The sequence below is a fragment of the Eschrichtius robustus genome, chromosome Y (genome assembly GCF_028021215.1).
Source record: "Eschrichtius robustus isolate mEscRob2 chromosome Y, mEscRob2.pri, whole genome shotgun sequence".
Classification (NCBI taxonomy): Eukaryota; Metazoa; Chordata; class Mammalia; order Artiodactyla; family Eschrichtiidae; genus Eschrichtius; species Eschrichtius robustus.
Window position 1 is genome coordinate 3298160 of NC_090846.1, and position 22632 is coordinate 3320791.

Sequence of the window (22632 nt, forward strand, 5' to 3'; positions counted from 1 at the left end):
ATTGTTTGTACCAATGGTGAATTTTCAATAGGAGAGGGTGCTCCAGAGAGGCCTGTGTAAGGTGAATCTCTTTAGGTACCTGCAGAAAGGTGGCCTGAGCACATGTTCAGGCCACTTCAAAGTTATTTATTTTTATTATATTTTCAGTGTCTTAAGCCAGAGTTTCCATCTTTCTTGTTCATTTTATTGCCAATGAAGGTTATTTACTGAACAAACTTTTAAAGGATCTTTTACTTTGTTCTTCAAAGTTGACTTGCTAGGACTTGAGCCTTTTTTGCTTTTGTGACCAGCTTTTACCCCCAAATTCTGCAGGGTTTTTTCACCCCTAAATCCTGCTACTGTCTTTCTTGGGTAGATACGGTTCATTTCATTTCATCATTGCCAGGTTCTCAGGTTGAAGGAAGGAGAAAGGATCTCTTGACCAGTGTGGCCAGCTTTCCACATGAAAAAATCAACATACTGAAAAAGCTGAGAATCTGATTTGGTCTACTTGCTAAAATATAACTTCAAGCCCCTTCTTTTCATACTTTCTAATTTTTCTTATTCACAAATGAGGCATTTTGTCTGGAAAATAAATCAGGCCTATTTGTAAGGCTTGCTGGAACTAATAAAGGACAGAAATGCAATGCAAGCCTTTGGAAAGCAAACAGAGCAGAGCCGCCAGGGGTCGGTCGCCAAGCATGGAAAGCACATATGACGCACTCCACATGCATTCAGCGGCCGCACTTCAGCCGCTCACTAAGCGGGCGTATTAGAAAGCGTAGGAGTGCAGCCCCTGCCTGTGCCCTTGCCTGCCGCCTCCTCGAGAGCTTTCAGCGCAGACTGCCCTTCCCGGGGACTCGGCATATAGACACAGCCACCTAATGTCATTAGTGTCTGAAACTTGACACAAGCCTTCCCCTCCTCCCCGGGCAGACACTCTTGCACATCCTCTCCCTAACCCCTCGCGGCAAGTTTACTTTCAAAAAATTGGACGCTGTTTCCGCCGCGAAAGCTCACAGTGTGCTGTACAGGGGATAGGAGAGAACTCCCTGCGGACTGGGAAGGATTTCTTCACCAGCACGGAAGCCGAGGGTGTTCTCAGGCCTCCGGCTGGCCTCCTTCCCAAGCGCAGGAGTCTGGCAAATGTCCCCCAACGCTACCGGTAATTGACCGAGAATGTCTGTGATCCTGTGCACGCGTACACCTACACACACACACGCACACACACCTCTGTCATTCCTACCCGGGCCAACAGGTCCCGCGAACTTTCAGGCCAGTGGCGGTACCGTGTGCCCAAATTCTCCACAGTAGAGAGACGCTGAGGTGAGCCCAAGCTGAGGAAAGTCAGTCCAGTACAGAGGCCACAAATGCTGTTAACAGTAAGCTGGTGTTAAAGCGAGGACATACTGGGTGTGGCAGAGCACTGTAGGTCGACACCAGACTCTGGTAATGGCAGGGCAGGGGCTGATAGCAAGACAAAGTGGAAGGAGAGAGCCAGAGAGGGCCTATGACAAATGCAAGAGTGCCAGCCGCAAAAACCGAGAAGCTGAGGCGTGCAGGCAGGCGCTGACTAGCTTGCCCAGTTTAACCACGCCAGGGGACCAGGACACCAACTCCCCTGGGATCTGCTGCGGAGGGGGTGGTCATCACTGATCCGTCCCGCTCTTTTCCCTCCCCCTCCCTGAGCCAGAGATAAACTTAATGTGAAGTTTACAGGCGCGAGCTCCCCCCCTGGAGAGTTCAAGCTCGGATCTCCGCCCTGGTAGATTTGATTAACAAGTTATTTAACTTTGCAGTTCAAGACATGTACACTCCAATCAGTTTCCATCTGTGGGTCCCTTGGCAATGGAAAGAGACCCGTATGACACCTGTCTGAGTAAGTAGGAACCATATAATGTCCGAAGAACCCTTCAATCTCAGGTCCTCCGCTACCTTCCCCAGGTGATCACAATCACCTCTTCCTAACTATAACTTCTCCCAGTCGGTGCAGCCTGGGATGAAACCTGCAGCTTTCCTTCTTCTGCTCGAAGCACCCACCCTAATACATACACATGTTATTCTCACACTTTAAAAAAAAATCTCTCTGCCAGTGTACTGGGAAACCACACAGACTGTCCTGCGGCCTGGTGATAGCTAGATGATAGAAGTAAGACAAACAAGAAGCTCAGGTGGCTAGACACTCTTGCCATAACGGAATCCAGTAGAAAAAGGCTAGTTCGCAGGGAAGAAAAGCGAGATTATAATGCCGCTTGCAAATAACTACCTACGTAGACAAAAACACAAATTATCTTCTTCATAATGAAAACATTAAAAACATACTTTTCCTTGCTCTTAAACAGAAGCAAGATTCTCATATACCCATGGGGCACATCTAAAGGAGAATAAACACATCTGAGACATTATTTTTTTCTGCTCCAGAGAAAGAAGAGGAACTAAGGATTCCAGATGCTAAAAAACCCACTGAAGTGTCATCCTAGACACCATATAATATTATTAATTTTATAGACTCCCTTCTTTTACCATCGCTTGAAAGCAGTAAGGATTGACTTTGGAAATTTTGCCCTGGTTATAATACATTAAGAAATCACCTCAGAAACTCATGGCAATAGTGTGGGAAATAATAAATGTTAGCTAAAAGGGAAGAAGTATTGGGAAATAACAGTCAATACACCTAGGACTCTTTGTCCTGTAATGATTGTCAGAAAACTATCAAACAGAAAGAACATGCCACTTTTCTCTGAACACAAACAGGTAAAGCTAATAGCCTCAGACTGCTACAGATCCCCTTCTCACTTACTTTTAGGCCTAGCAGCCTGTAAGTGCACTAGGTATTTTAAGCCTGGGGTTCACCTATTTTTGTGAAGTTCATCTCTGGGACCAACAAGAACCTCTGAAAAACATCCCTCAGAGGAAAGAAAATTCTAGGGCAGATATTGCTATATAGTGAGTGACTGCTTTGTCATTACCAGTAACTTTGAGGAGGTGCCACTATTAAGCTCTGAGACTTCCTACAAATGTCCTCCTCCTCCATACCCCACTATTTGCACCAAAAGCAAAGTGTCTGAAGTCGCTGCCATGAGAGGCACACCCTCTATAATGTACCCTAAAATGTTAATTTGTTCCAGATAGTTTTAAACAGTGAAGGAAAAATTTTGAAAGCAAATTTTGTTTGACTTTGAAAAGCTATGATATGTTCAGAGATTTTATCCTAGCAAAGTTTACTCAGTTTTGATGGGCTCATTTCCTTGTTTTTTGTTCAACTTCACCGTCAATATGATAGAAAGTGTTATCAAATAAGAAGGGATGCTCAGCCTACGCTATGTTAAATTTCAATAGGGAAAATCTTATTTATATAAATGGCTCAGAATTTGTATAATTTACACAAAGCTCCTAGAGATTTGTTCATGTCCTTTACTTTGACTGATATTAGACAAAAACAATACAGCATTAATAGTCATATTCAGTTGTTTTTAGTGTTTTCAGTGTTAACTTGATCACAACCCTATTTCTTTTTCTTTTTCTTTTCCTTTTTTTAAAAAAATATCTATTTATTTATTTGGCTGCACCGTGTCTTAGCTGCAGCACATGGGATCTTTGTTGCAGCACGCGGGATCTTCATTGCGGCATGAGGCATCTTCGTTGCCACATGCAGTATCTTTAATTGCAGCATTTGAACTCTTAGTTCCAGCATGTGGGATCTAGTTCCCTGACCAGGAATCGAACCCAGGCCCCCTGTATTGGGAGCATGGAGCCTTAGCCACTGGACCACAAGGGAAGTCCCACAACTCTATTTCTTCTATTGAGTATAGCATCTTTTAGGCCAGTGGTTTTCAATTGGGTTGCATGTCAGATTTACCTATTGAATTTTATTTATTTACAGATGATTATGATCTCTTTCAGACTTACTGATATTCTTCATTTGATGTTCTTGGTATATTCTTAACATATTCTTGGTATAGCCTTAATATTTTTGTTATATCCATTGGATAGTATGCACATTGTCTTAGATTTATGTTTTATGTCAAGATTTTTCCACTGTAAAACTTTTGCTTATTTTTGTGTCAAATATATTGTGTACTTCCTTATTTGAAAGTAGCCATATTATTATTTTTTATAGACATTTTGTTCAAAACTTTTATGAGTTAGCTTTGTTTTATATGCTGCAGAAGCAACCAAATTTCTTTATCAGTTGCAATACTCATTATAAGCTCTTATCAGATTTTTCACATTTGAAAATCATCAGTAATAAGTTAACCACAACCATTTTAAGCCTTTAGATGTCTGTCTGTAGATAGCTGTTTATTTGTTTCATTGAAAGTACTTGAAATCAGCTACAGGCCAGAATACTTTGTCTTCCACAGAAAGGACTGTCTCAGACCCCATGGTTATTCAAACTATTGCCACTTCAAATATATTGTTGGGTAGGCTTCTGGTAATATAGTTTAGACAATATTGCAGTCATATTGATGGACAGAATCAAGATCTCCAGCACTCTTTTTAGTAGAGAAAATGTTTCATAATACAACTAACCCAAGATCTAACAGGACATGAATTAAATACACAGGACTGAATGAACTGATGGGGGAATATTGTTGATATTGTTTTGAGGCTCTACTTTTGGTTGTGAGGGAAGCCCTTTCTCTTTCTTTTTAAGCTATTTATAATTCAAAACAATTTAGTAGATTTATTCTGCTTTGGTAAACTGAAATGAAATACTTAAAAAGAATAGCTCACTCTCCCTGCCTGACCTTTCTGAAGGGTCCAACATTGGAATCTCTTATTGAGTATTCTTATTTTCATGGCAATATAGTTATTTGCATAGGTTTGATAAGAACCTGTCCTTCTTGTTAATAAGATACAATTGGAAGCACTGTAGACAACCAAGGTCTTGCCTAGAATGTCATATTTTTAAATGATACTAATTTAATATCAAATCAATCCAGGAAAAATCTTCCAGGGCTGGGAACTACTGCCCACAGGTCAAACTTACAGTTCAAAGTCTAAAAGAAAACACCACTCAATCTGTGTGTTCTTCCCCAGAGAGCCAGGCATGATGCATCCAGCAGGGAAGGACACAAAAAGATATGACCAGGCACTTTCAAGGAACTAAGTTTGACCTTGTGGATTCAGTGCTCACAGAGCTGTCTTGGGAAAACTGGACGGGTACCTGATTTAAAGGGTCTAGGTGTACAGTTAGTAAGAAGGGTCACTTCCTGGCCGACCCAATGATCTTAGAGTATTGGGAACCTCAAAAATAGAGGAATTCACTGAAATACATAAGTGCTGCAAGTAAAATCTGATGGCAGTTCTTGAATTTGACTTCCTAGACTTAGAGGCTTTTAAATGTCCAGTCTGAGATTTCTTATGAAAACCTTCAGAAAAACAAAATTTCATCTTTCTCGGAGATTTGAAAAGAAATCAACAGAAAAGTCATCCTGAAGATGGCAGAGGAATAAGACATGGAGATCACCTTCCTCCCCACAAATACATCAGAAACACATCTACTTCGGAGCCACGGAGGAGAGTGCAGCAGTAGGGGTGTAGAGGGCAAAATGGAGAGATTCCCGCACAGAGGATCGGTGCCAACCAGCACTCAACAGCTGGAGACGCTTGCCTGCTCACCCGCTGGGGAGGGTGGGGGCTGGGAACTGAGGCTTGGGTTTCAGAGGTCAGATCCCAGGGAGAGAACTGGGGTTGGCTGCGTGAACACAGCCTGAAGGGGACTTGTGTGCCACAGCTAGCCAGGAGGGAGTCCGGGAAAAAGTCCGGACCTGCCTAAGAGACAAGATACCATTGTTTCAGGGTGCCAAGGAGAGGGAATTCAGAACACCGCCTAAATAAGCTCCAGGGATGGGTGGGAGCTGTGGCTATCAGCACGGACACCAGAGATGGATATGAAACACTAAGGCTCCTGGTGCAGCCACCAAGAAGCCTGTGTGCAAGCACAAATCACTATCCACACCACCCCTCCCAGGAGCTTGTGCAGCCCACCACTGCCAGTGTCTTATGATCCAGGGACAACTTCCCTGGGAGAACATAAGTCGTGCCTTAGGCTGGTGCAACATCACCCTGGCCTCTGCCCGCCAGGCTCACCCCACATTCTGTACCCCTCCCTCCCCCCAGCCTGAGTGTACCAGAGCCCCCTAATCATCTGCCACTTTAACCCAGTCCTGTCTGAGTGAAGAACAGATGCCCTCAGGTGACCTACACTCAGAGGCTGGCCAAATCCAAAGCTGATCCCCGGAAGCTGTGTGAACAAAGAAGAGAAAGGGAAATCTCTCCCAGCAGCCTCAGGAGCAGCATATTAAATCTCCACAATCAACTTGATGTACCCTACATCTGTGGAATACCTGAATAGACAATGAATCATCCCAAAATTGAGGTGATGGACTTTGGGAGCAACTGTAGACTTGGTTACTGTCTGCATCTAGTTCGTTTCTGGTTTTATGTTTATCTTAGTTTAGTATTTAGAACTTATAATAATTAGTAGATCTGTTTATTGATTTGGTTGCTCTCTTCCTTTTATATATATATATATATATATATATAAATATATATATATATTTTTTTCCTTTCTCTTTTTGTGAATGTGTATGTGTATGCTTCTTTGTGTGATTTTGTCCGTATAGCTTTGTTTTTACCATTGGTCTTGGGGTTCTGTCTGTCATTTTTCTGTTTTTGTTTTTTTTTTACTATAGATTTGAGCACTTGTTATCATTGGTGAGTTGGATTTTTGGTTTGGTTGCTCTCTTCTTTCTTTCTTGTTTTTATTACTTTTTAATTGTTTTATTTTTAATAATTTATTTCTATTTTTATTTTAATAACTTCATTTTAATTTATTTTATTTTTCTTTCTTTCGTTCTTTTTTTCTCCCTTTTCTTCTGAGCCATATGGCTGACAGGGTCTTAGTGCTCCATGCAGGTGTCAGGCCTGTGCTTCTGAGGCAAGAGGGCCGAGTTCAGGACATTAGTTCACCAGAGACCTGCCGGCTCCAAGTAATATCAATGGTGAAAGCTCTCCCAGAGATCTCCACCACAATGCTAAGACCCAGCTCCACTCAACGACCAGCAAGCTACAGTGCTGGATAACATATGACAAATAACTAGCAAGACAGGAACACAACCCCATCCATTAGCAGAGAGGCTGCCTAAAATCATAATAAAGACACAGACACCCCAAAACATACCACCAGACGTGGTCCTGCCCACCAGAAACACAAGAACCAGCCTCATCCACCAGAACACAGGGACCAGTCCCCTCCACCAGGAAGCCTACACAACCCACTGAACCATCCTTAACCACTGGGGGCAGACATCAAAAACAACAGGAACTATGAACCTGCAGCCTGCAAAAAGGAGACCCCAAACACAGTAAGATAAGCAAAATGAGAAGACAGAGAAACACACAGCAGATGAAGGAGCAAAGTAAAAACCCACCAGACCAAACAAATGAAGAGGAAATAGGCAGTCTATCTGAAAAAGAATTCAGTGTAATAACAGTAAAAATGATCCAAATTCTTGGAAATAGAATGGAGAAAATACAAGAAACGTTTAACAAGGACCTAGAAGAACTAAAGAGCAAACAAACAATGAAGAACAACACAATAAATGAAATTAAAATTTCTCTAGAAGGAATCAATAGCAGAATAACTGAGGCAGAAGAATGGATAAGTGACCTGGAAGATAAAATAGTGGAAATAACCATCACAGAGCAGAATAAAGAAAAAAGAATGAAAAGAATTGAGGACAGTCTCAGAGACCTCTGGGACAACATTAAACACAACAACATTCGAATTATAGGGGTCCCAGAAAAAGAAGAGAAAAAGAAATGGACTGAGAAATATTTGAAGAGATTATAGTTGAAAACTTCCCTAATATGGGAAAGGAAATAGTTAATCAAGTCCAGGAAGTAAAGAGAGTCCCATACAGGAAAAATCCAAGGAGAAACATGCCAAGACATATTAAACTAACAAAAATTAAATACAAAGAAAAAATATTAAAAGCAGCAAGGGAAAAACAACAAACAACATACAAGGGAAGCCCTATAAGCTTAACAGCTGATCTTTCAGCAGAAACTCAGCAAGCCAGAAGGGAGTGGCAGGACATATTTAAAATGATGAAAGGCAAAAACCTACAACCAAGATTACTCTACCCAGCAAGGATCTCATTCAGAGTTGACGAAGAAATGAAAACCTTTACAGACAAGCATAAGCTAGGAGAATTCAGTACCACCAAACCAGCTTTACAATGAAGGCTAAAGGAACTTCATTAGGCAGGAAACACAAGAAAAGGAAAAGACCTACAATAACAAGCCGAAAACAATTAAGAAAATGGTAATAGGAACATACATATCAATAATTACCTTAAATGTAAATGGATTAAATGCTCCAACCAAAAGACATAGACTGGCTGAATGGATACAAAAACAAGACATGTTGTCTACAAGAGACCCACTTCAAACCTACGGACACTTACAGACTGAAAGTGAGGGGATGGAAAACAATATTCCATGCAAATGGAAATCAAAAGAAAGCTGGAGTAGCAATTCTCATATCAGACAAACTAGAGTTTAAAATATAGATTATTACAAGAGACAAAGAAGGACACTAAATAATGATCAAGGGATCAACCCAGATGAAGATATAACAATTGTAAATATTTATGCACCTAACATAGGAGCACCTCAGTACGTAAGGCAAATGCTAACAGCCATAAAAAGGGAAATCGACAGTAACACAATCACAGTAGGGAACTTTAACACCCCACTTTCACCAGTGGACAGATCATCCAAAATGAAAATAAATAAGGAAACACATGATACATTAAACAAATTGGACTTAATTGATATTTATAGGAATTTCCAACCAAAAGCAACAGAATATACTTTCTTCTCAAGTCCTCATGGAACATTCTCCAGGATACATCATATCCTGGGTCAGAAATAAAGCCTTGGTAAATTTAAGAAAATTGAAATCGTATCAAGTATCTATTCTGACCACAACTCTATGAGACTAGACATCAATTACAGGAGAAAATCTGTAAAAAATACAAACACATGGAGGCTAAACAACACACTAATTAATAATCAAGAGATCGCTGAAGAAATCAAAGAGGAAGTCAAAAAATACCTAGAAACAAATGACAGTGAAAACACGATGACTCAAAACCTATGGGATGCAGCAAAAGCAGTTCTAAGAGGGAAGTTTATAGCAATACAATCCTACCTCAAGAAACAAGAAACATCTCAAATAAACAACCTAACCTTACACCTAAAGCAATTAGAGAAAGAACAAAAAACCCCAAAGTTAGCAGAAGGAAAGAAATCATAAAGATCAGGTCAGAAATAAATGAAAAAGGAATGAAGGAAACAATGGCAAAGATCAATAAAACTAAAAGCTGCGTCTTTGAGAACATATACAAAATTGATAAACCATTAGACAGATTCATCAAGAAAAAAAGGGAGAAGACTCAAATCAATAGAATTAGAAATGAAAAAGGAGAAGTAACAACTGACACTGCAGAAATGCAAAGGATCACAAGAGATTACTACAAGCAACTCTATGCCAATAAAATGGACAACTTGGAAGAAATGGACAAATTCTTAGGAAAGCACAACTTTCTGACCCTGAACAGGAAGAAATAGAAAATATAAACAGACCAATCACAAGCACTGAAATTGAGACTGTGATTAGAAATATTCCAATAAACAAAAACCCAGGACCAAATAGCTTCACAGGCGAATTCTCTCAAACAATTATAGAAGAACTAACACGTATCCTTCTCAAACTTTTCCAAAAATAGCAGAGGGAGGAACACTCCCAAACTCATTCTATGAGGCCACCATCACCCTGATACCAAAAGCAGACAAAGATGTCACAAAAAAAGAAAACTACAGGCTAATATCACTGATTAACATAGATGTAAAAATCCTCAACAAAATACTAGCAAACAGAATCCAACAGCACATTAAAATGCTCATACACCATGATCAAGTGGGGCTTATCCCAGGAATGCAAGGATTCTTCTATATACACAAATCAATCAATGTGATACACCATATTAACAAACTGAAGGAGAAACACCAGATGATCATCTCAATAGATGCAGAAAAAGCTTTTGACAAAATTCAACACACACTGGTGATAAAAACTCTCCAGAAAGTACACATAGAGGGAAGTTACCTCAATGTAATAAAGGCCATCTATGACAAACCCACAGTCAATATTGTTCTCAATGGTGAAAAACTGAAAACATTTCTACTAAGATCAGGAACAAGACAGGGTTGCCCACTCTCACCACTATTATTCAACATAGTTTTGGACGTGTTAGCTACAGCAATCACAGAAGAAAATGAAATAGAAGGGATCCAAATTAGAAAAGAAGAAGTAAAGCTGTCACTGTTTGCAGATGACAGGATACTATATACAGAGACTCCTAAAGATGCTACCAGAAAACTACTAGAGCTAGTCAATGAATCTGGTAAAGTAGCAGGATACAAAATTAATGCACTGAAATCTCTTGCATTCCTATACACTAATGATGAAAAATCTGAAAGAGAAATGAAGGAAACACTCCCATTACCATTGCAACAAAAAAGAATAAAATACCTAGGAATAAACCTACATAAGGAGACAAAAGCCCTGTATGCAGAAAACTATAAGACACTGATGAAAGAAATTAAAGATGATACCAACAAATGGAGAGATATACCATGTTCTTGGATTGGAAGTATCTACATTGTGCAAATGACTATACTACCCAAAACAATCTACAGATTCAATGCAATCCCTATGAAACTACCAATGGCATTTTTCACAGAACTAGAACAAAAAATTTCACAATTTGTATGGAAACACAAGAGACACTGAATAGCCAAAGCAATCTTGAGAAAGAAATATGGAGCTGGAGGAATCAGGCTCCAGATTTCAGACTATACAACAAAGCTACCGTAATCAAGACAGTATGGTACTGACACAAAAACAGAAATATAGATCAAGAGAGCAGGATAGAAAGCCTAGAGATAAACCCACACACATATGGTCACCTTATTTTTGATAAAGGAGGCAAGAATATACAATGGAGAAAAGACAGCATCCTCAATAAGTGGGAAAACTGGAGAGCTACATGTAAAAGAATGAAATTAGAACACTCCCTAACACCATACACAAAAATCAACTCAAAATGGATTAAAGACCTAAATGTAAGGCCAGACCCTATACAACTCTTAGAGGAAAACAAAGACAGAATACTCTATGACATAAATCACAGCAAGATCCTTTTTGACCCACCTCCTGGAGGAATGGAAATAACAACAAAAATAAACAAATGGGACTTAATGAAACTTGAAAGCTTTTGCACAGCAAAGGAAAACATAAACAAGACAAAAAACCAACTCTCAGAATGGGAGAAAATATTTGCAAATGAAGCAACTGACAAAGGACTAATTTCCAAAATTTACAAGCAGCTCATGCAGCTCAATATCACAAGAACAAACAACCCAATCCAAAAATGGGCAGAAAACTGAAATAGAGATTTCTCCAAATAAGATATACTGATTGCCAACAAACACATGAAAGGATGCGCAACATCACTAATCATTAGAGAAATGCAAATCACACCGGTCAGAATGGCCATCATCAAAAAATCTACAAACAATAAATGCTGGAGAGGGTGTGGAGAAAAGGAAACCCTCTTACACTGTTGGTGGGAATGTAAATTGATACAGCCACTATGGAGAACAGTATGGAGGTTCCTTAAAAAACGAAAAATAGAACTACCATACGACCCAGCAATCCCACTACTGGGCATATACCCTCAGATAAACATAGTTCAAAAAGAGACATGTACCACAATGTTCACTGTAGGTCTTTTCACAATAGCCAGATGGAAGCAACCTAAGTGTCCATCAACAGATCAATGGATAAGGAAGATGTGGCACATATATACAATGCAATATTACTCAGCCATATAAAAAAACAAAATTGAGTTATTTGTAGTGAGGTGGATGGATGTATAGTCTGTCATACAGATTGAAGTAAGTCAGAAAGAGAAAAACAAATACCGTGTGCTAACACATATATAAGAGATCTAAAAAAAAATTGGTTCTGAAGAACCTAGGGGCAGGACAGGAATAAAGATGCAGGTGTAGAGAATGGACTTGAGGACACAGGGAGGGGGAAGTATAAGCTGGGACGAAGTGAGAGAGTGTCATGGACATATATACACTATCAAATGTAAAATAGATAGCTAGTGGGAAGCAGCCTCATAGCATAGGGAGACCAGCTCGGTGCTTTGTGACCACCTAGAGGGGTGGGATAGGGAGGGTGGGAGGGAGACGCAAGAGGAAGGAGATATGGGGATATATGTATATGTATACCTGATTCACTTTGTTATAAAGCAGAAAGTAACACGCCATTGTAATGCAATTATACTACAATAAAGATGTTAAAAAAAAAAGTCAACAAGAGCAATGTATATGTGCAGAAACTATGCAAATTACAGTAGTCACTTACATTGATCTGTAGGGATTCTGAGCGTTTCATTCCTCTGAGCAATTTCAAATCTGTGTAAATTTAGAGAACCAACAGTGGTGCAAAAATCAATCTTTTCTGTAAACATGTACATTTTGTTCAAGAGAGGTTCCATTTACCCCTCTTCCAACCCCCTTCCACACACACACTCCTGTTTTTAAGGAGTTAAAAGCAACAACAACAATGCTGAAAGTAGCTTTAAGCTTCAAAAATAGTTGTTCTCAGAGTCCCAGGGATAGTAGACAACAGTGGTGCACCCACATAAACACACACCCAACAGGTAATGGGCCTAATATTTTGGACAAATTTTGGGTATGTTCTTTCCATAAACTTTCCCCTTAGGACAATATGAATAGAACGCAAGGTGGTTGTCAGGGCTCTTGCTGAGTTCTCTCGGAGCACTTGTGGCATTTACATGCTGCCCATCGCACTTAGGTTTAACTTTCTGATATGCCTGGAGGCATAGGGGGCCGACCACAGCCCCAGGTCGCTCAGGGCTCCTCTGGTACCCAGAAAGGAAGCAAACAGCGGCAGCACGTTCGCATAGAAAAGGGGGCAGGGGAAGGCGAGGTTGTCGGTCGCTGTCCTAAGAGAGAAGCACTTCAGAATCCTGGGAATGGGGCGCTGAGCATACTAGGCAGGAGGAATAGCCTAGAAGTGAGGCGTAGCAGCGGCCCTGAGGATCCTTTCCTTCAAACTTACCAGCACTACCACCAGCAAAACAGAGAGAGTTTTAAATTGGAGTGTAGGAAGTTAAGGGGTGGAGAGGGAGTCAATGCGTCCCACTTCCCTACTGAATATTCTTTTCTTTTTTCTTTCTTTCTCTCCCCCTCTCCGCCAGGGGGAAACAAGGAACGCACTTGGCTGTTATCCTCGGAAATTACAAAACTTTTCAGTCTGGGGAAAGGCAGTTGACTGCGATACAGGGGTCAAGAGGCACGCATTGAAGGGGAAAAGCTTAGAGGAAGACCTGGGAGAGAGGCCGGCGCACAGGGTGGAGGGAAAGCTGGTAAGGTTAACCGAGCTGGAAACCTAGCAGCGCGACTGAGCCCGAAGGTACAGAGCAAGTTCTAATTAGCCGACCTTGTGACGTAGTGGAGACTACTTAGCCACGGCTGTGGTAACTTAACGACGATGCCAGCTACTGCGGAGCAATTGGGTATGCGGCAGGAATTGTTGGACTAGTAAGGAGGGACTGGGGAGAAAGTCACGAGTAAACTCAAAGTAGTGCTTTCTGCACAACACTGCTCAGACACACACACCTTAAGAATGGCCTAGAATCAGGCTTCATGGTGAAAATCCGAAGATAGTTTCATGTTTCAGGTTTTATTATTTCATTTTCTTCTTCAACATACTTCAGTATTTCAGGAAAGTTGCCTGGAAGATAAAAATGTCAAATAAATTTTATTAATGAAAGTCGCTGAAAGACTATTCTGCTGATGCATCAAACCACAGTTTATATCCCCCAACTCTCTTTGAATATCCTCCGTGAAAACCCTCCAATCTTTGTACCAATCTACGCTGCATTGTGTTAAGATCTTTACCCCTTACTAACCAACCAAGTATGCTACTGCCAATTGAAAAAAACCAGTGTTAATTGAAAAGTGAAATCTTCAAAAATGCATACCAATTTTGTCCTTTCCAGCCCTCTTTAATTCCTACCAATACTTCGGGACCTGTTGAGATAGTGAAGTCTCTTATCGCGGTAATAATGAAGTAAGCTATTTGTTTTACCAACAGGTGTTTAAACTGTTTTTTTCCAAGAGCCAACACTTAACAGTTTTCAACCTTGGAAAGCCGGGGAGGGTGGAGTAAGCAAAGGTCCACTGAGCTCACTCACACTGAAGGTGGGGGACAGTCTGAAGTCTGAGGGGTGTTTGGTCTCTTTTGAGGATTGACCACGAATCAGATAAGTCCCCTTGCCTGCTCTGCCTCTGCCTTTCCGAGGGGGCGGGTCAGTTTTACCCTAGCGGGTAGGAGCCCTTAAGGGGACTGGCAAAAGCAGACCCGGAGCTCTATTGCTCTTCATCTCCTTGTCCTACCCCCGACAGCCACCCCCTCACTTCGGCCTTCCCGCGCCTAAGAAAGAGGGAGGACACCCGGGCTCTGTCCCACCCTCCAAGGGGCGCCCCCCTCCGCCTCGGAAGCTCAGAACGAGAGCGAGGGCTTGCCCCCTTTTCCCCTGGAGGTCTCCAACTTCCTCTAAACCTCGGATGTTCTCCGAAAAGCCCGGAGGAGAGGAGTTGAGAAGAAGCGCACAGCTGGCTTGTTAAATGAAGACCAGGAGTAGGGCTCAGAGGGAAGCATCCTGGTGAGTGCTGTGTAGGACTTGGCGAACGCCCCTCAAGGAACCGCCCGAGGCTCCAGACAGCAGGGCCTTCTGCGCCTGCAGTTCCGGACGCGAAGCCCAAACAAGAAGCTGCTAAGAGGCTGAGCTGGCTTGGTAGTGGGCCGTGGGGAGTAATTACAAGGGGCGGCCGCGTCCTGGGGCAGGAGGTGGTGGGGGACAAAGCCCTGGGCTGCAGCCACTATCTGCAAGAGCAGACAGTGCTTTCTTGGTATTTGGGTCGGTCAGTTAGGGAAGAAACAAGCTAGTGGGGTAGGAGGGGATCGCTTCGTGCGTGAAGAGCCCAGGGTAGGGATCTTTCCCTGACAGCAGCTGATCAACAGCCTGGGTAAAGCCGAGAGGGAATGGTTTACCCTTTACTGAAAGTCGTCCCTTTTAATATGTCAAATTAATCCGTCCTCTCGGTAACGGGTTAACCTACTCGCAGGCATTCCACCTCTCAGCAACATAAAAACTCCAAGTTTTTTGGAGAAAGGGGGTTGCGGGATCAGAGAAGAGAAAAATAGGCAGATAGAAGTGGGAGGAAAAGGGGCAGGTACTGTTGGTTCATTTTAATTGTCTACACTTTGCACAGTTGTAAAAAGCTCCGTGACAATAAGGTGCGGATAACTCAGAAGGCTGCTGCACAGGATAACCACTAATTTCATAGATTGTCCTCACAAGGACTTCTAGTGTTGGAGACAGCATCTTCAAACCCACTGGCTTAACTCCTTCCTTCAATGCTTGCAGGTATCACCTAGTTGCCCAAGCCTTTCTGAAAGTCACAGTTACACTGCCCTTTAAAAATAAAGTTTTCCAAAACACTTTTGGAAGATTGTGCAATGGCTTCCAGCTTGACACAGCAAGTTAAACTCAATTGCGTGGGAAGTGGACGCTTCAACGCCACACACATCTTTTATAAGCTCCCACACGTGCATTTCAAGCTATAATAGGACTTCAATTTTGTGTGCTCTTAGTTTCTCTATTTTTCCCCTGTACTAATTTTGAGTTTATTTTTGAATCGGCTTTAGCTCATTTATGATAGTGAAATTATCTCCCATTAAAGGTAGCAATGATGGGGACTTAAATTGTATAATCTGATCAGATGATGTTTTCTGTAAAGCAATTAGAGGTTTATGTACATCTGGTTAGATGAAAGAATCTAATTTGTTAATCTCTGTCTATTTGAGCTCAAAGCAATTAAGAATTTTTCATCCTGTGGAGCAAGAGAATAGATCTTTGATATTCGGAATGATGAGTGTTTTGCCTGTTAGTTTCTATGTTTAACTTTTCTTGTAGTTGGAATGGTTTAATTGAAGACACAAACTTTTGTTTTCTGTGTCCCAGTGTCTCTCTGTAATTCAGAAGGTACCTCTCATTTTGTGTTTGTAATTTTTTAGAATACGAAACAAAGGAATTCTGAATTGAATATTTCTAAATATCCAGAAAATAAAATGAAGCTCCTTAAAATGTAACTGTGCTAGGAAAAAAATGCTATTCTTGTAGGAAATAACTCAGAAGAATCTTAAAGATCCAAATTCACAAATCTAGGTCAAATTTTTTTCAAATGAGACTAACCATTTTTCTTCAATAAAAACAACTTTATCTTCTCTGATTAATAATTGCTAAGTAAAATACAAGCATACATTTTATCCTACTTAGGTATTCTTTTTCCAGGTTTACTGATAAGTAAGCTAAAGTTATTTCCATTTAATGTTTAGGCTTACAGAGAAAGTAAATCTGTTTTTTAAACCAAATTGAATCATTGTTATGACAAACTGATTTCAACAGTAATCATATTTTGTAATTTGTAAGTTGGATGATTATTTTCCAAGATATTTAGGTATCTTAAAATGTTGAACTGTTAGAAAACTGAGTAGGTTAATGTTTATTTATTGAATTCCTAGATTACTTCTAAGTAAGATAGAGTATCTTATATATTAGGAGCAACAATGGAAGAGAAATAAATTGTACATGTTTATGCTTTTCAAGGCAAAATAGTTATTTCATTCCAACAATGTAACTCAGATTTTCAACGGTTTGTTGTCTTTATTATTTTGTTGGTGGTGGTGTCCAGATCTTGTTACACTCTGAAGTCTTATTGAAGACACCAAAATATTTTTCTTTACATGACTTATAATTATCAATAATGAAATAGTAATTTTATTGCTGACTCATTTTTTAAATTATTATTATTATTATTATTTTGGCTGCACCACGAGGCATGTGGGATTTTAGTTCCCTGACCAGGGCTCCAAACTGCACCCTCTGCAGCTGAAGTGAGGAGTCTTAACCATTGGCCTGCCAGGGAATTCCCTGCTGACTCATTTTAAAATAGCACTAATAAACATATTGCATGGGTTAACATACGTAAGATGTTATGCAAATAGCAACTTGAATTGTTTTGATCTTGAGTACCCACTGAGAAAACATCTCCATATTCAAGAAAAATGTTAATTTCTTCCAGGATATAAAAAGATATATTTCCAAACAATTTGGAAAATGAATTTTACCTGCATTGGTCTATATTACCTGAACGTGAGAAGAAGTGTTAATGATTTTTTTGGCAATGTTTGCTCTGTCTTCATGGGGTTCCTTGTTTTGTCTTACTGATTAATGTGTTTGCCTACAATATGAAAGGATTTTCTTAACTTTCTGTGTTACTTGCCTAAATGGTAAAGATTTGTGACTTACCAGAATAATTTCTGTGCTTTAGGTTGACTTTATTATTATTTTATTATTTAGGAAAAACAAAACCAGACAAAATATTTCATCACTTACAGAAGAGCTTGTTTTATTTACAGCCATGTTACGTGCATGTTTATTTTAAAATATTTTTACTGTCAATTTAATTAAATAGGTGATAAGCATTTATTATCAGATATCAAAAAAACTAATTTTAATCATGTCCAATTCTGCTTAGATAATATTTCTGACTTTTGCCTTCTAAAGATACCTTAAGCATAGAAAAAAATTCAGAATATCTTTAACACTTAAAACTATCTTTCAGATATTAGAATGTCTCTTTAAAAATTACAGAGATTTGTTCTTCCATGTTATAAAAAGAGAGGTGCTAGAAATATATGCTTATTATACATGTTGCTATCAAAGAATTGCATAGGAAAATTTTCAAATCAAATGAGACACTCAGTCTTCACTAGGTTAAATTTATTTCTGTAAGTGCAATTAATTTAAATCTTTTATTTTTTGTGAAGAACTTTTTTAAATTCAGAAATTGTATACTTTATACAATTATACGAGGAAGTTCAAGAGTTTTGTCAGTGTCATCACTTTCTATATTTTTAGGTTCAAAGAAAACCCTGGTTAAATTGACTATGAGTTAATTTCTGTTGCATTTTTCTGTCTTTTAATGCTTTGCTGGATGATACTAGGCAATAACTATATAGTGTGTAAAGTAGTAATTTTAGTTTTTATTTTATTTTAAATGTTTGTTCACAACTTTACTTCTTTAATTTGGATCCAGCATCTTCTACACCACTGTTTTTCACTTGGCCATGCACAACTAACTTATTGAAATTTGTGAAAATCCTTCAGAGTTGGCTATTCAAGTCCGTTGCCTATTTTTTAATTGGATTATTTGGTTTTGTTGTTGAGTTTTAGGTGTTTTCCTTGAATACTAAATATTAAGCCCTTATCAGAGATATATGATTTGCAAATATTTTCTGCTTTTTTATTCTGTTGATGTCTTTTGATGCACAAATTTTTTAACTTTCATGAAATCCAATTTGTCTATTTTTTCTTTTGTTGTCTGTGCCTTTTGAGTCATATCCAAGATGTAGTAGCCACATCCAATACTGTGCAGCTTTTACCCTATGTTTTCTTCTGAGAGTTTTATTGTTTTAGGTCTTACATTTATGTCTTTTATCTATTTTGAGTTAACTGTTGTAGATGGTGTTAGGCAAGGGTCCAAATTCATTATTTTCATGTGGATATCCAGCTATCCTTTCCCCACTGAATAATCTTGGCACTCTTTTAAAAATAATTTGACCATAATGGGAGGGCTTACTTCTGGATTTTCTATTCTACTCCATTGGTCTCTATGTCTGTCTTTATGCCAGTACCATACTGTTTTGATTACTGTAGCTCTCTGGTTAAGTTTTGAAATCAGAAAGTATGAGTTCCTCAGTTTTGTTCTTCTTTTTAGAGAGTTTTTTGGCTATTTGGGGTCCCTTGAGAGTCTGCAAAATATGTCATTGTTACCCCCAACTCTTAAGAATAATTATGTCAAAGGACTTAAAGGGCAAAGTCATAACTCATACAAATACACTAAAAAACACATTAAAGATTGTGGTTATATTATAAATGAGAGTACCAGTGAGGTACTATAAACAGTACACAAGAGAAGTCAAATAAGCACTTTGTTAATATGGAGTATAGGAATGTTGAGAAACACATGTAAATGCTTTTTCAAGGGCTGCTATAAAAAATTATCACAAATTAGGTGGCTTAAAACAACAAACTTATTCCCTCACAGTTCTGGAGGCTAGATGTCTGAAATGAAGGGATTGATAGGATGGTTCATTTTGTGGGCTTTCTCTGAGGGAGAATCTGTTTCATGACTTCCTCCTAGCTCTCAGTGGTTTGTTGATAATCATGGGCATTTTTTGGCTAGTACATGTAGGGGAAAGTATGAAAATTCCACTTCAGAGAATTCATTTATCTGTCTATAGAAGAATTTTGCATTGCTGTAAGACAAAGGATAGAATTTTATAACCTGGAAGAATGTAATGTAAACATTGCTTAGTTTTACATTGAAGATATCAGGAATCTTTTTGTTTATCCCCATGTCCTTATTACTTGAGAAACTTAATTGGAAGTAATGTAACAGAGAGAGGTTCAAAATATTAGATTGCTTTGGATTCTCTTTATCTCTTACATTCCTACATGGATTTGCAAAGGCTTTTACCTTTTTTTTCTTTTTCTTTCTTTAAATCAGGAAATGAATGCCTTTTCAAGGAGAAGGGAGACTAAATATTATTCACAGTGAAAGGGAGAGGTTAGGCCATGTTTACAAAGTGCTTTAACATATTCTATCTTTTGGTCATCAGAAACACATGTGAATTCTGCAGGATGAAGCTATTAGTCTCATATTACATATCACATATATAAGAAGTCTCACCAGGTAAGTTTCAGGAAGCTAGTATTACTCACTGACCTTGGTCAGAAGCCAGGGAAAATTAGCCTCCTTTTGCTCCCACCTGCTGTAAAGGTCAATGTCATCAGTAAATACTGCATCCTTTTCTGAGTTCTGTATGCTTGAGATCCACACGATACTCTGCCCAGGCAGTCCCAGCAGCACACATTTTTAGGCAGCTCCTTCCACAGCCTGGAAATGCAGGAACTGTGTCTTCCAACTGTTTCTGTTCACCTAATGCAGGGAGAACAATTTTTAAAGCTTTCCTGCAGACGGACCCTCTGGACTGTTGCAATAGTTTTTGGGCCTGTGAGGGAGTTAATTCCTGGAGGGACAGCAGGATTAGTCCTGTTGTGGGTGGAGGAATACCTGTGATAGATATAATTCCCATGGGAAATGAATGGGAACAGGAGGCATAGGTGTCTTGTCAGTATATGCTCTCCTTCCCAGTAAATTTAGATTTTGCCCGGGCTGGGTGGAAACCCAGTTGTGTGTCCTGGATTTGTCCATGACCCTGAGTGAAAAACAATGCATGGAGACACAGGGCACGCCATATTTTGGAATCCTGAGAGACAAGTATTCGCACGAAGAGTGCAGTTTTGCATGTTTTTGCACATCTGTTTATTCCAGTTCTGTGGAATGAAGAGCCACACCAAGGAAGGAAGTCATAAAGAAACATTTAATCACTGGAGAAGATTACAGTGCCAGAGTTTCAGGTTCTGGAAAACTCTTGGGGTCTGCCTTGAGGGACACAGGAGCTTCTCTAATGTCTGCAACACTGGCTCCACTATCTCCTGTCCAGCGAGAAATCTGTATTTTCTGTGTTTGGAAGTCATTAGAGCAGCGGACCACAGACTGTGGCCTGCTGGGGTAGGGTGTGAATCTGTTTAACTCCACTCGGCAGGGCATTAGTCTGTCTTTGCAAACTACAAAGTAAGCTTCAGGGGTTTAGGGGTGAAACAGATGCTCTTTCACTGAACACCAAGCACCTGTAGGCTCAAGAAAGCAGTAGGCTGCGTTCAGTGCAAGAAATGACTAGTAGAAACTACGGTAGCGTTGAGTACTGGTTGAAAGGGCAATCTCAGAAATAGGGATTTACCGTCAGAGATCCCCATCCTGCTGCGGGCATTACTACTCAGACCCTTCCTCAGATCCTGCGGGCGTGGTGGAACACTGAACAGCCAGCACACAAATTCCTGCTAACCACCGCAACCATTTTGGAGGGATCATGGGAGCCGGCTTTGATCTAATTACCAGCACGCTGCACTTTGGAAGGAGGGCATTGCAGTCTTCCTCATTACTTCTCCTTGGGCGCAGCACACACAGTGTGTATATGTGCGTGGGCCACGGGTGTAAGGGGAAGCAGTGCAAGAGTAAGGAACTCAGAACTAGCTGTCCCTACCCTAGACTGAAGAGCTGGGGTTTTCCTTCGGATCCCTGGCTCCCAGAGATGCGGTTTTGACTGCCCACATTGGGGCCCATGAAGGAGTCAGTGTAATGGTATAATAAGGTAGGAAGATCCCCAGTAGTCTAGCGATAACTGACTGCCAGAAGCTAGATAGATGGTGGGGAGGACGGCTGCTTTCGGGGGTGGGTGTGTGGGGGAGTGGGGAGGGAGAGTGTGGAAAGGAGTTCTTTTTCAAGACTTTCCCTGACATCTCCTTCACCAAGCAAGAGGCTATGGAACTTACCTTTACCAAACTAAGGACTAAATATGTAGTTCTCTGGCCTATTAAAACAGTTGGGTAACTCTTGCCTTGTAAAGTTATGTTCCAGTTATTTCGCTTGAAGCATCCCTCCAAACTCCTCAACAATTGAGCACCAAACTCTGGAGAAACAGTAACTGGAGGCATCCCGATTGGCAAAGGAAGAAGTAACACTATTTGCAAAACATGTTCTTGTATATACAAGGAACATGAACACAGACACAATGTAATAAATGAATTCTGCAAATTTGCAGTAAAGGATGCAGCGCAGCCTTTACTGAACAGGGTGAACAGGGTGCGGCCTCCAAGGCACGTTAACTCAGGACATGTAAACAATGGTGAAAGTTCTGGTGAAGGGGCAGGACCCTGGGCAGGTGCTGGAGCTGGAAAATTCAAATTCTGAAAGATAATACTCCTCTGCTTTTTGCAAAGTACAAGCATATCTCAGATATTCTGCTGGTTTTGTTCCAGGCCACTGCAATAAAGTGAATAGTGCAACAGAGCGAGTCACACACTTGCTCTATTTTTTTTTTTGGTTTCCCAGTGTGTATAAAACTTATGTTTCCCCTATATTGTAGTTTATTAAGTGTGCAATACCATTACATATAAAAATCAATGTACAATCCTTAATTAAAAATAATTTATTACTAAAAAATTCTAACCATCATGTGAGCCTTCAGCAAGTTATAGTAGTAATATCAAAGATGACTGAACACAGATCACCATAACAAATGTAATAATGAAAAATTTTGAAATTGTTTGAGTATTTAGCTGAAACGAATAGACTCACAGTTATTTCTCCAGCACAGATGGGTTTTTTTCAGGATCAGCAAAGAATTGCAATTTAGGACCCGCAACAGTGGGCAAGCCACATGTAACTCCCCCACCGCAGGAGAACGCTATTGCAGAGAGGAGAAAGAAGGTGGGAGGGCGG

The 22632-nt window shown here is 40.1% G+C and overlaps 1 protein-coding gene across 1 annotated transcript in view; it reads right to left on the reverse strand.

The window, feature by feature from the left end:
• LOC137757639 (BCL-6 corepressor-like) overlaps positions 1-12537 on the reverse strand; it is a 110325-nt gene extending 97788 nt beyond the window's left edge. The window contains exon 1 of the mRNA XM_068534241.1: positions 12494-12537. Within this exon, the coding sequence (XP_068390342.1) occupies positions 12494-12523 (30 nt within the window). The 5' untranslated portion in view covers positions 12524-12537. The remainder of the gene's footprint in view (positions 1-12493) is intronic.
• Positions 12538-22632: the final 10095 nt, after the last annotated feature.